This window comes from Stigmatopora nigra, chromosome 14 (assembly GCF_051989575.1).
Source record: "Stigmatopora nigra isolate UIUO_SnigA chromosome 14, RoL_Snig_1.1, whole genome shotgun sequence".
Classification (NCBI taxonomy): domain Eukaryota; kingdom Metazoa; phylum Chordata; class Actinopteri; order Syngnathiformes; family Syngnathidae; genus Stigmatopora; species Stigmatopora nigra.
This window is the reverse complement of record NC_135521.1, coordinates 6,313,438-6,327,633: the sequence shown is the minus strand read 5'-3', so window position 1 is coordinate 6,327,633 and position 14,196 is coordinate 6,313,438. Positions and strand designations below refer to the sequence as shown.

The window sequence follows — 14,196 nt, the reverse complement described above, 5'->3', positions numbered from 1 at the left end:
ATGCAAGCCTCTTTTTGAGGATCCCATTTCTCTGGGAACTATAAGAAAACAGATGTACTAAGGTCTATTGTCTTCACTCCTTTCCCTTTAGAACGATATTCTCTTGAATAGAACATGCTTTTCTAATTAGGTACCCTGCTAAACATATCTCCATTTTTCCTCTTAAGACGTGCCGGGCAAAGCCCTGAGTCTTTACTGCCCCTTCACGTCACATACTGGTGCGAAAAAGCTTCAAGGGACAGCAAAATGATGTCAAACCCCTGGTGGTTCTCAACAATTTTCATCTATTTCTCCCCACAGCGGGACTACAACTGCTGGGCATTTGTTCCCAATGTTCATCTTTGGAAACCATACTTTAAATAAAGCTCAGATGACATAAGTACAAATGTATAGTTGTAGCCTGCGAGATCTGTTTATTTTATGGTTTCCATTATTTAATCTCTTGTATACAAGAGTAATTAATTGGATGCACACGAATGAGGTCAAATGCTGTCTTTCTGGATGCATCACTTCACACTTTGGGTGAATTGTTTGAGATGTATACCCATTGTCTGGAAGGTCATGGCGGCGGTCACCCGTCATGCAGAGGTACACTCGTCATCATGCCGAGCACCGTACGCTTCAGGGAGTAATCGCGTGCCTTGGGCTCCCCTCCGCCCCTATCCACACTTTTGCCTGCCCTGAGGCCAACAAACCAGATTTTTCATGTCAGTTGGCATGCACCTTCAACTTCTAAGTAGCTCTTTGACTTTCAGAAGTCTCCCATCATAGCAGCATACACACTCCCAGGCAAGGTTGCCACATCCTTGCTCTGTAATTATATGCCACTTATAAGTGTCCACTTGCGCATGCAGATGGACCCCGTCTGCAGAAAAAAAGAAATTCAGGTAGCAGGTCGAACTTATCTACCCTGGGTATTTATTATTCTCCAAGGGGGTTTAAACTATTTTTCATTTTTTTCTAAACCTGTAGGAAGGAATAAAAAAGATCACTCAAGAATGAATTGATTTTTTTTTTGATAATAAGTACCTTTTGCACTCTTGCTCCAGAGCCATGTGAACAAGTGGGTTTTCTTTGTGAGTGACAATTGTCGTAATAAATTCATAAAGAGCTACACAATTTCAAATTTGGCCCCAAACTTTGATCGTAGATTAATATTAACATTTTATAATCCTACATATTTCATGTATTCATTTTTCATCAAATAAGACATGTTTGAAAAGTTCAGTACTGGTGTAAGAAAGTGAGCCAGTTGATCAAGAAATACGTCTACAAAGACATTCCGTATCCAAGAAGAGGTGGGACGATTGACCTGAAAACTACTCGCCTTATTACCATTACAGACCGTATGATTATAATTCTGCGAGCATCCGACAGTTCCTGCCTGAGAAGAACATTGCCATGCAGGTTTTCATTTTGGTTTCGAGGACATGCAAAACACCAAAATAGCAGCAGATGATCTTGGAAGATTTCTTCAAAGATTTAACGAAGGTTTGTTCAATGTAACTGAGTTAGCATAATACTCTGAAGGAAAAAACTTGAAATACTAGTATATAGTTTATTACACTACTCCTGGTGTGTATGTCATTTTCTTGTCTCTCAGACTTGCTTGCGTCACAATTGATCAAAACGTTTAAAAGGCAGCACCAGAGCTCTTTTCTTTTGATTGTATTCTCCAAGAGTTAATGTTACAATAGGTACATCTATCTTTCTTGTCATATGGTTTGACATCTAAAGGTTTTTATAAAAGAATTGTTAGCTAAGCACTGGGAGAACGGTTGCCTCATTAAAACTGTCATTAAGAATGAATTTAATGATGCTAAGCATTACCGTATCAAGAAAGAAGGCTTTGGGTCAAAGCGGCAATTTCTGTGCAGGGAATCTAATCAGTAACTTTGTCCCATGAGGCAACCCCAACATACATCCTTTACATTCTAGAGCCTGGCAAAATTGTCATTACAACATTTAGCCCTGCCAGCAGGTTTGAGGAGCGCCTCCTTGTAGGACTGAGGACAGCCCAAAATTCCCTCTCGACAAGATAAAACATACATCAGAAAAAAAAAAATAATTAAACTACATTTATTACTTACCACAAGGGCAGCCATTTAGCAACACATTTTCACCCTTTTCCCTGTTTTATTTTGACTAATATGAGCTACATACGACTGTAATGGGATGGCAGCTTATAAGTAGACTATGAGCAATTACAGAAAATACGTCATACAAAATTGGACTGTTTCCCGTGACACGTAAAAAGGAACTAACTAACTAACTACAGTGTATGGTGGCTTCCAGTAAAGATTGTTTGTTTACAAATGGTTCATGGGGGTAGCATGGATAAGACCCAATTTGAAATTTCCATAAAATGTACCAGGTAATTTCCTCTTGGTGTGTTATGAAGATGTCAACTCATTCAGTTAGTGATTGGGAAAAATGTTGTATCAGTGAAAATACATTTTATAAATACATCCCTGCATTTGCTCAACAAATGGTAATGACTTGACTGTAGGCAATCATCATTTTTCCACTTACCAAGAATAGACAACCGAAGAAAACCAAATCAAGCAAGAAGAGGACATACAAACTCCAGCAGTGTGATTCAAAGACCCAACATATCTCTGAAACCCACCTTCTAACCACTGAGTACATTTTCTACCTCAACCAATATCCAGATTCTTGTATTCATTATCAACTGGTAATTTGAAACATCTCCGAGTATAACAAATTCCGCCTGGTGCTAGCAATTAAGCATGTGAACGTCTTCAAAAGAACGGAAAACGGGTGCACGTGAAAACCAATCGCGGCCATCCGTCTGCTTTCGTTTTTGGGTCATGATGGGTGTGTCTCGCAAAGGTAATATTTTCCGTAGAGTGAAGCCATTTTTATTGGGAACAGAAGCTTTTATAAATAAAAGAGGGGCAGTCAAAGACTTTTATAAGGTTGCCACATCAGCACGGCTGCAATCCTTCATGCAATATAAACTACCAGAGAGGTGGTCTTGAGGTGGGCAACGTTATCCCCTGATGTTTTTTTTATTTTTATTTTGTAGTTGCATCATTCCAGCTCTCACTTTTAAAACATACTCGTGGGGCATACTATATTTTGTTGGTAGTCGCGGGCCACTTTTATGATCAGTCACAGTACAAAGCGGCATGTCTTAACGAACGAGAAATGAAATGAATTTGGTCTCTCAAAGTAATTAGGAGGTGAACTCATAAAAGGTCTATTGGAGGAGCAATGGTAACCATAGAAACTGCATGGCCATTCTCAAGAGAAGAAAAGCTTTAATAATATATTGGCAAACTAAGAGGAGGGGATTTAATTCCACTCTATAGATGCAAGTCGGTGATTATGAATGACTTGCTGTACAGTACATGCATGAAGAGCACTCTGGGTTCACAAAGTACTATTATAAAGAGCACTGACATTAAATGAAAAAAAAATGTATTGAAAGATAGAAGAATTTATCCATCCCATGAGGGAAAGACCATATCAACACCATATTACTGTGAATCCTTTTTTGGTTTTTGTTTTACAAGCCTCATTTAATGAAGCATACCAGAATATAGATCTTAGGCTGATATATGCATTGCTGTGTCACCGTCTGGCAGATCAATGATTACAGTAGTGGTTGTAGTTTTGCAAAGTAGGCTGTGGTATTTGCTTTTAACTTGCAGGTATTCCATTATTTAACACCCCTTTAGACACACATTTTTTGTTGGTTGTAAGAAATGATCTGCTACAAATGATTAGTTGCTATTTGCTTATCCGTGAGTGTAAAATATTTGGCATCTAAATGGCATAAACATAACACAGGCATAAGTGGTATCCAGCACTTGAGACTGTGTTATGTTTATTCCATTTAGATGACATCTGACCAACAAGATTGCATTTTATTTTTATTTTTTTTACCATCAAGAATGACCCTTTGCTTGGCTTTCAAACATTTACTAGGTTTGGATTGAAATGTCAAAGTGATGAAGCCATTAGCCACAAAAGAAAAAAAATATTTTGTTCATCAAAATACTCTGTATGAATGGTTTGTTTTGTTGCAAATAAAATAAAATAAATAAATAACCCAAAGCAATTCATTCGGATTGGTTTCATGTTATCTGGATTTACAATTAAAAAGCATCCATTTAAATGTTTTAAAATGTGATCCCATCACAAAGAATACAAAAAATTGTGTGAGATTAGTGATGATAGTAATGATGGAACATGAAATATGAGTGAATATACAGAATTGAATGATTTGGAAGATGAATGTTATTCAATGAAATAAATAAGAAATAAATAACCTTTGGCGAACCTCCAGTGATGTGATTGAGGCTTCCGTCGGGAGTGTTAACCTCTGTGAAAACCTTGCTTAATGTTTTCGCTGCGATAAATAGCATTAGCCTTGAAAAGCTTAAGATGTCAGATTAATGAGTGTTATTGAAATTCAGTTTCCGGATGATAATCACAAAGGGGCAATTCTAAACGCAAAGCATATGTATCTTGGACTTATATGTGCATTTAGGATGTTTAATGGGCTGGCCATAGGATTATCATTAGCCTCAACAGATGTCTATAACCAAACTATGTGTCAAACTGTACAACCTGTTGTAAAAAGTGACAACGGCATCGGTATTAACAGTCCAACAACCATGAGAAAAATATACCGAATTAGTGGATTTTTATACTTTTAGTTTCTTTGTCCGTATATCTTAATGAAAACATTACTCTAGTTCTGTGTGAAATTTCTGCCCTAAAATATTATATTCAAACTCTTTTGGGACTTTTTTAGGATTTTGAACTGAGTTGAGTGAGAGTCAAGTTGAATCTTTCTGTATTCATGAGACAAAAAAGAAAAGGAAAAGAATGTCAGTGAGCCTGTGCGGGCGAAGGTGGGAATGAAAAACATAACAAATCCAGACAGACAGTGAGCGTGAGAAAGAGATAACTTCCAATCAGTATCCAGAGATGAGTATCAGTCTGGTCAAAGAGGCTTCTTGTGCACCACAGTCGTCCTTGGAACTATTTAATCACAACTCGGACTACTGTGACCAATCGCAGCCTCCTTATTGGTTGGTGCTTGACAGCCATGACCATATGGTGGGAAGTGATATACCTAGCTGCTATCTTCCTGTGACTGATGTCTCCAGTAAAAATGATTCCTTCATTTGACCATGCATTATTCGGCTGGTTTAAGGTTGGCGTAGCGGGGGAAAAAAAATATTAAGCCGGTGGGCGCAGCAGCTGGAGACTTTATGAATGCGACCGTCAAACCCAATGAAATGACTACATTTGGATGCAACCAATTATAGTCTTTCAGCTTTGCTTTACTTTTGTTTATAGACGTTAAACAAAAAAAGGATTTAACGCCTAACCAATTAAAAACGCAAAAACAACTCGACGCAATTAAAAGTGGACTATGACGTACATAAAATAAATACCAATCTTCATTTAATTTGCCTGAAGCTTAAGAGAGTTGGGACCTACTGCAGCTTTATGATCATTTGTTTTTGCTTTCCCATGTTGACATGATCAAATATTATACTAAAATTGGTCAACATCTATTTTAAATCCTCCAAAAGGGCATTAAATGATTTATTATTGTCATATGAGTCCAATCAAAATATAACGCCCACCTACTCCGATACTTTGTTGTTTTTTTTACACTGAAAATCTCTCTTTACTTATGGTGAACATTCATTCTCATGTTGATGATGAAGTTATTTGTAGTGTATTTGTGTTATATCGTTATTTTCCCTCAATACACATTTTTGTAGAATTATATTATTGTGCTTCTATTATTATCACAGTCAAAAAATATTGTAATATAAGCCACTCACTGATTCCCCACACTAAATATTAATTTAGAGGACTTGCACTGTGTGCACCAGCACAGAAATGTGGCAATTTTGTAAATGTCAAACACAAAAACGAGGCTATTTCTACAAGGTACTTCTGAACTGCCATTTTCTTAACATATGCCTCCGTTAAATATAATATATGTATTTTGATATCCACCGATAAATGCCAATAAGGGGTCTTTGGCGACGATTATCTTGAGTTAAATGACGGCGATATGGAAACAAATGAGCAATTGCCTTTAACAGTGGTACAAGTAGATAAGGAGATACTACATGTCATTTCCTGGTTCAGCCATTAAATCAACGGATTTAATAATGTGCATATTATGCAGGCACTCGTGGGAACAGTGTGCTTTCAAAGTTGAAAAAAAAACGCGGAGATTTTATGACACCGAGTTGTGCACCAGTACTGACACATTATAGCGTTTGAAAATTGAGTTATCGTTTCAATTAAGAGATTCTCATGGACTATTATTACATTACCTATTGACGTGCAGATATGCAGTACATAGAACGTAAACTGCATATTAAGCAGAACATGATTTTATCACTCTGCATTGGTAATGAGAGAGAAATAATCAGGGCTCCAGGCAGATCATGTGTGAACATTTGCACAGATCCTATGGAACAATAAACGCGGAGACAATATTATTAATATTCAAAATTCAATATGTAGAGGCAACTCTTTGACAGTCACGCCAAACACGTCATACACATTGACAAAACATTTATAATAAAACCATTTGTTAAAAATGCTCTTCCAATAAAATATCAGCAAAACTGATTTTTCAGATTTAGGCACTGGATGGCACTTTTTACAAGCTAAAGGATTGTCAAGTTGCCACTCAAATAGTTGTTGTTGTTATTCTTTTTCTTCTTGTGAAATCTAACTTTGAAGTCACCTGCCGTCCATGAACCGACAATATTACAACCTTGCAACTTGGGACAGTATGTATCAATACTTGGAGCCTGTTTTCTTATTTTATTTTTCATCCATGATAATTAATTGATTGCGGACTTATAGGTTCCTGTGCTGCCTGTAGGTCAACTGAATAGGTTCCAGTAACCTGTGACAAGGATACGAGACACTGAAAATGGATAGACAGTTCAGTAACAATGCTACTTTTCCAAGGTAAACGTGGCAGATTTGCCATAAAATATTTGTAAAATGTGGACAGTATTGTTCTGGGCAGTGTGTTTTATTTACACCTGACATTTACACTTGCTTTCTTCTTTACAATAAATCGGGATCAATCCTCATAGGCATCCCTTCATAAGTGAAGAGGTGGAATTTTGTTGACATTCACAATTGACTAGGGCTGTGAGATACTGCTTTTGTCCGTTCTCTTTTTATTGACTGGCATTATTTGTAACCTATAAACTGTTTCAAAACATATGAAGAGATCTCACACAAGAGGAAAAAAGAGAAGTGCTTAAAACATCTCATAATATGAAGAGTCCCCGGCAAGACCGAAGTAAACGACTACGACATAGATGCAAATTCTACCCTTGCCATTTCATTATGACCCGGGAGACAAAATGTAACATTTAGGATCAACGGCCTCAACTGTTTGATAAATAGTTCAGGGTGAACATTTTGTTTGGTGGTTCTGCACAAACAAGAATTAAATATAGCAAATTGAATCTGGCCATGTTCCAGACATTACCGGGTAATTGACCCAAAATTATTTTTCAGAATATCCATTTTCTGAAGGACTTTTCTACACTAGTGTCAAGGCATCTATTTTTCACAAGAAGGAGTAAAACACACCTGACTACAAATTGCTTCCAAATAAACTACCATAACTCGCCTTTAGTCAGCTGAAGGAGAATTGTCCACTTGTGCACTGTCCCTCGGGGGCATCTGGGCTGGAGGGAAGGCACTTGAGCAAGGAGACATGCCATGAATTGTGAGGAGAAAAGGTGTGACACATGAACAGATGGGTTTGCTCTATTACTCTCTCGCTGTCTTCTGCTAGCAGGGTGAGGAACGAGGGAAGAGGTGTAGAGAAATGATCTGTGTCAAAGCATGAGGCAAAATTGATCCTTCACCTCAGCACACAAATGAGGCCCGATGGCACGAGGACTATCAGAGCAATTAGGATCCATTTAGCGGTTGCTACTGCCTCTGCAACTCTCTACATAGGTCCCGGCTGAAGAAGTATCAAGACAACATTGGTGGAACCAGATGAGTAGTTGTATAAATATGAAGAAGGTTGAGACATTTTGAATTTGAATGAGCTGTAATCATTCAAATGAAATAATATCAATTAAAAGGGGAAGGGAGACGAAGGGAAAGAAAACACTAATTAAAATTGAAACAAATATTGATTTACAGAAGCACATTACTGTCCCCCTTGGTTACAGTTGGCTTGTGGTTTTAGCATGACCTGTAATATTCCAACTGCTTCATTACTGTGCAACGTTTAAAATTCATGCCTGGTACTTGGTGGGTTCTGGCTGAAGTACAAAGTACTTGTCTTTTTAATGGTCTTGCTCAGGGGCACTCTGACAAGAGATGGTGGTAGGGACGCAGCTTGTTCCCTTCCGCCTTGAGGGGGGGAGGGTGCTGGAGTGTCAGTGGTTAAAACCAATAACCTTCCAATCATATGCCTATCTCTATAAGCTGGAGGCTATAGCTGGCACCAGAACTCAAAATGCAATTATTGGCCCGTAAAGATGTGCCTAGCAGGGATGGGTGGTCTGGTAAGGCAGAGCCTTGCCTACATATGTACACTAGCAAGACAAAAACAACCATGCATAAAATAGTTATGCCGAGCGACTAAATTCTTTCCATTTTTGTTCCTTGCTCAGTCAATTGCAGAAGTTGCATATTTCCTCTACAAATATGGCCAGAAAAGAGCAGCGATCAACCAGACTCACTTCAAAATGTGCAATCTTATAAAAAAAGTCAAAAGATACTTTGTAACTAACAGGAGGGAATTGCCAAGTGTCTGTTTGATTTTATTTCTTTCACAACTGTTCCAAAACCTAATATAATCATTGCAATGTTCCATTGTAAGGCTCATATATTTCAAATATGTGTTTTATATGGTATATAGACTGCATTCTGCCACCATATTGTGGGAAATAGGTGTTCTATTCTCACACGGGCCAAGTATATTATATTCACATGCCACATTGAGAAAATCATTCTTAAAGTCCTTTCAGCCATTTCCTGAAGTCCGGTAACGTTTTGGCATTTACTTGGTACGCACTCATGTGTGAAAGCAATATGCCGGTTCGGTTGACTTGGATATTAGCTGGAATTTTAACAGCTTGCCACCTAGTCACAAGTCTGGTACATCATTGAGGCCAGACTATGTCTGAATGTAGAAGGTAATGCTCCACTTTAATATTGTCATTCAGTCTGGTCTTTTATGAATGGCTGAAGAAACTGTGTCAATAAAGTTATTTTGAAAATCCAATCTATGAATTCTACCCACACTAGCTTCCAAACTATTTATAATTTGGATTTAAAATCGATTTATCGTTCTTACTGACACACATGGGCTTTGGTTAATATAGATGAACAAACCTTAAGTAGAGTCATTCAGCTTATCTTAGCCAATATTAAGAAAATATGGAGACAAGAAGTGTCCCTCCCGCCTCTGATTCACACAGCTGCTTTCTCTGATCTACAAGCTAGGTTCACTTGGCTTGGATGATAATACCATTTTATATGCACACTCACATATTTTATCCAGCAGGAAGCCAGAATCGGTGCCATCTGACAGCACCTCTAAAACAACTGCAGATTAACGACAGAAGGCTAATCAAATTCCCTCAGCCAGCAGGTTCAAGATTCATCAGCGCTGTTCCTGCGTGCATATGGTCTTTTTTTTTTTTTAAATACACTTTACATAAATTATAGTAAAGCACATGTCTGTGTCTGTGCTTAAGGTTTCCCTTGCCCCAGTTACAATTTTTTGGAAACCACAATAATAAATGTTAAGACATTTATTCATTCATATCCTGTGTTGCGGAGCCTCTACACACATAAGGTGACACGCAGTAGGGACCCAGAATCCCCAAACAACTCCTAGACTGGGCCGTTGCGGGAAGGCCACCCGCCAACCCCGCCCTTGCTAGAAAATCCACACCGCGGGTACAAAGGTGATAGATCAATAAATTGGGAAAATGCAAGACAAGGGGTCCAGTGACATCCAAATGTATCTAGGGAGGGACCACAATATTGACAACTTTTTGGTATTGCATTGGTTTGCAAGCATAAAGGTTGACCCTTTCAATTTTGATTAGGCAACATTCAATGTTTCCGGTCATAATTTTCATCTGGTGACTCAAGTCCCAAAAGCAATCCCATTTTTTCAGAATTTCGCTGTAGAGTGCCTGTCCACAGGAAGTCACACAGTCCAAACAGGAATAAATAAAACAACATGTTTTGGGCTCCAATTGGAGTCCTCACAGCAAGCAGGAAATGCTGCAGTCTGTACCTATTCACACTATTATCTTAATCTAAATTTAGCCATGTCCACTTTTATGAATTTACTCAACCCACTGTGTCGAAATACTGTTTTCCCCTTGCTGTTGCACAATTATGATGTTGCTAACTTTTATGATTGCAAGTTAATAATTCTTCTCCGAATCTTAAGAATATATTGCAAGTTTCTTTCATGCTCATTTGCACCTTTCTTGAATGAGAACAACCTTTCCTCAGCATATATACGTACACTGCCACACTACAATTATTTTGTCATAAACTAAAACAATAATTGCTCAGAGAAGCTTGCTCTTAACATCTCAAGTACTGCCTCTTCAGGAACTGGAACAGAGGAGGCCATGAACATAGCTCTGTACATGAAAAATCTAGAGCTCTGGGACATATGCCGGACTGCTATCCAATGACTACTGGTCAGCGTTCAATACTGTCCAGTTTTCACAATGCAGTAAATTATATTTATAAGATAAAGCAAAGCAAAGTTGATGCTTAAAAAGAGAGCAAAATTGTTGGATAGATAGCTTTTAAAACTTCCTCTAAGTGTTGCCTGGTGTTGCTCCCTCGGGATGTCCATATGATGGCAGGCCTCTCTTGGAGTCTTTTCACTGTGTTGATGGAGAAGCATTCTTAAAGCTGTTGCGAGGTCAATGTGGGGCCATCACTCTCCCTCCTCCATGCTTCTGCTTTTTCCTATACCACTCTACTCTGTGTTTTATCACAACCGTCATGTGTCTTTGGAGACCACAGACAGTATGGATCGCAGCGTGTCTATGACGGTGATCGATCTGCTACATAAACTGACTCATTTTAACAATGCATCATTGAACATTTTGAATATTGTTCAAGCAGGTGTGAAAAAAGTGTACAATTATTAAAAACGATTTGCATTGTATGCAACTGAGACAAACCTGAATACAACAAATGGCCATAGAGTTAGTATGGCAATTCTTAAGGAACATTTTGACTGCATTATGCAAAGTGGGAATGTTGATTATTACGCTACTGACTGCAATTACTTTGCAAATCTGGCACCCTGGATATTCACAGACAATTGAATCATTGATTTAAATACCGATTTTAGATTTTGTAGGGAGACAAGCTCTTTAAAACGGAAAGTTGAACCCAATCGGTTATATCGAGATTTAAAAATGGAATTAAAACCTTTTTAAATAGGAGGCAACACGTTAAAAAAGTAACAAAAAATAACTGTCTATGCAATTCTATTCCTCTGAAAATGATGTGATCTGGCTTGTTTTGTAATCATGTAATTGGATCAGGTACATCTAAATTCTAGAGTGCCGCCCAAAGTTGGCTTCTATAGCCCTGTGTCCCAATACTTTTGAAGAGCTGACAGAGAACCCAAATTTAGCACCCTTTGGCCACGAGACATGATTAAAAGCTGTTTATGTATCTGTATTGGGGCAACATGGCAAGTAAACATTCCAAGATTAGACCATCTGTTGAGTGGTGATACCATTTCAATTTAAATGTTGATTAGTCTGCTTCTAATTTATGCAGACCGTAACCATTATTTACATGGGGAAATAGCTGACATTATGGCGTGTAATAAAAATCTCTTTGCAGGTAGAAATCATTCGGCTCAAACTAAAACTAATTGGGTTAATAAGCAATTTATCTTTGTTTGACATTAACTGACAAACGGGCTCCAATTGCCCCGTATTTTTGGTTGATAGTGTCCTTTTCACCTTCGCAAGGAAATTGTGAAAGTTTTTTTGCGTGTTGATGGCTGAGAATGAAGGAGAAAAACAACATAACTAGCAGCTGAGACAACAATATTATGTATTTTTTTTTCTGGTCTTCCCTATTTGAATGTCAAAAGCATTCATTCACATGCTGTGTAATGAGCCTCAGTGTCCTCAAGATTGTATTGATATTTTTATTTTTACCAACAGGCAGAAGGGCAACTCTTTGCACCGACAACACAAACACAAAAATGTTTTTGCGAAATTCTATTGACCTTAAACTTGTTTTGGTGAGGGTTATCTTTGGTAAAAGAATACATCTAAGGAAACCTTCATGTTCTTTTCATCTTTCATTCTTAAAATGTAATCATTGTTCCCTTGTAATATGAACTAAATATTTATATTTCAGTGGAATATTATGGTGGAACAAAAAAATACTTTAAAATGGATGTAAATTATTACTAAAAGGCTCACCATGAACAATTTAGTTTATTGTCATGCATAAGGCGCATACTATGTGTATCTATGTACTGTATTTCTCATTCGTTCCTCATTTTTTAACATTGCTAACATTATTTTACTTCCTTGCGTAGGACCAGTCCTTAAACTATTTCAATAAATGAAATGTTTATCAACTGGCAATTCAGGTTTTACTTTCTGCCCTGCTCATTGTCAAATGGGATAAAACCAAACCCAAACCCGAATCCTAACCCTGCCTCAGCCTTGCTACAGAAGCCATTGTTATTGCTCAGCCAATCAGAGCACCGACAAAGTTAAGAGCAAACTTTCTCCACTTCACAATGTAACCAGATTATCGTTTTCTGCAGGGCCACACACGACACAAGCATTGTTCCAGCTGATACTCTTCGTACTTGACAACCCACTCCCACTCCCCATCACAACACGTTTCATAAATTTATTAGAGGATTTGTATATGCACTGACACCTGCTCCCTGCCACTAGAGCAATGTAAATAATCCCATCACACAGCAGCGACTCATCAGCGGCAAGCTAATCCCTTGTTTAAGGCAGTTACAGCGACCCCACCCATTAACAGTGCCCTCATAAAGCAAGAGCTTAGCATATATTAAAGAGTTCTAATGTGGTATTTGCTTGCAGCCAACTTCAGAAATCAGTGGCAAGGCAATACATGTCACCTCTGCTTGTCAGACTCCACAACTGCTCGCTTCTAAAAACCAAATCTTACATACCGCTTATCACAAGTGTTTTGGTGGTGGGCTGGAGTCTATAACCCTGATTTTAGGCAGAAATCAGGGTACACCCTATACTGATCGGCAGCCAATTACAACAATATATAGTATGTATGTACTTAAATATCTAGTCTTCCCGAGTCATAAATCCAGGCAACGGAACGTAGTCTTTGGTGAGAGATGTTAAAAGAAGTGGTGTCAGCTCCGAGAACTAAGCTTGTGTGACGACCTCTCGACTCTTTTTTATATATTTTTTTAATTCAACTCTAGTTTTTAACTCTGAGGATATAGTTCATGGGCAAAGGCACCATTTGCTCTTGTCTGTGGTTAAGTCATCTACAACTGACATGGTAATACATAAATTAGGATATTGAAAAAGAAAACTTTGCCCTTAATCTTGAATACATATCCATCTTTTTCAATAAATTACATGATACATTCAATATAACCTGAAGACAGCATGTTCTTAAACATACTGTGACATTAGAAACAATGTAATGTCTTCCAGCCATGAAACGGAAGCATTAAAAATCTCAATCGAATCATAATTATTTCGCATTTGTACCTGAAATACAGCATGTGTATACATTACTTCTTTTTCAATATTTGCACTCTGGCAATTATCTATTTTGTTGTCCTTGTAGAGTGTTTGAAGCTCCATTTAATGCTTTATCTTCTTACTCACTGGAAGTCTGTCCTTGACGCTTCAGCCGACTGTTTGTGCCCACATTTGGTAAATCCAAGCACTGCTGAATAAAAGCTTGTGTGCTGTCGTGAGGCAAAGTGCAAACTAATCAAATCTTCCATTTACTGACACTGATTAAATAGTTATTCACTGTATCTTATAAAATGTGACAGTCCTGCAGTTGATGAAAAATCAACTTTGCATGTGCCCACGGGAATTAAACACTACACATCCAAAACAACCAACAAATAGACTTGTTTAAAATTTCAATTTTTCCCCACAC

At 37.9% G+C, this 14,196-nt stretch overlaps 1 protein-coding gene across 1 annotated transcript in view; it reads right to left on the bottom strand.

Moving 5' to 3' along the window:
- Positions 1 to 719: 719 nt before the first annotated feature.
- Positions 720 to 14,196, bottom strand: part of LOC144207425 (uncharacterized) — a 186,604-nt gene continuing 173,127 nt past the window's right edge. Inside the window, exon 16 of the mRNA XM_077732902.1 lies at positions 720 to 865. Within this exon, the coding sequence (XP_077589028.1) occupies positions 829 to 865 (37 nt within the window). The 3' untranslated portion in view covers positions 720 to 828. The remainder of the gene's footprint in view (positions 866 to 14,196) is intronic.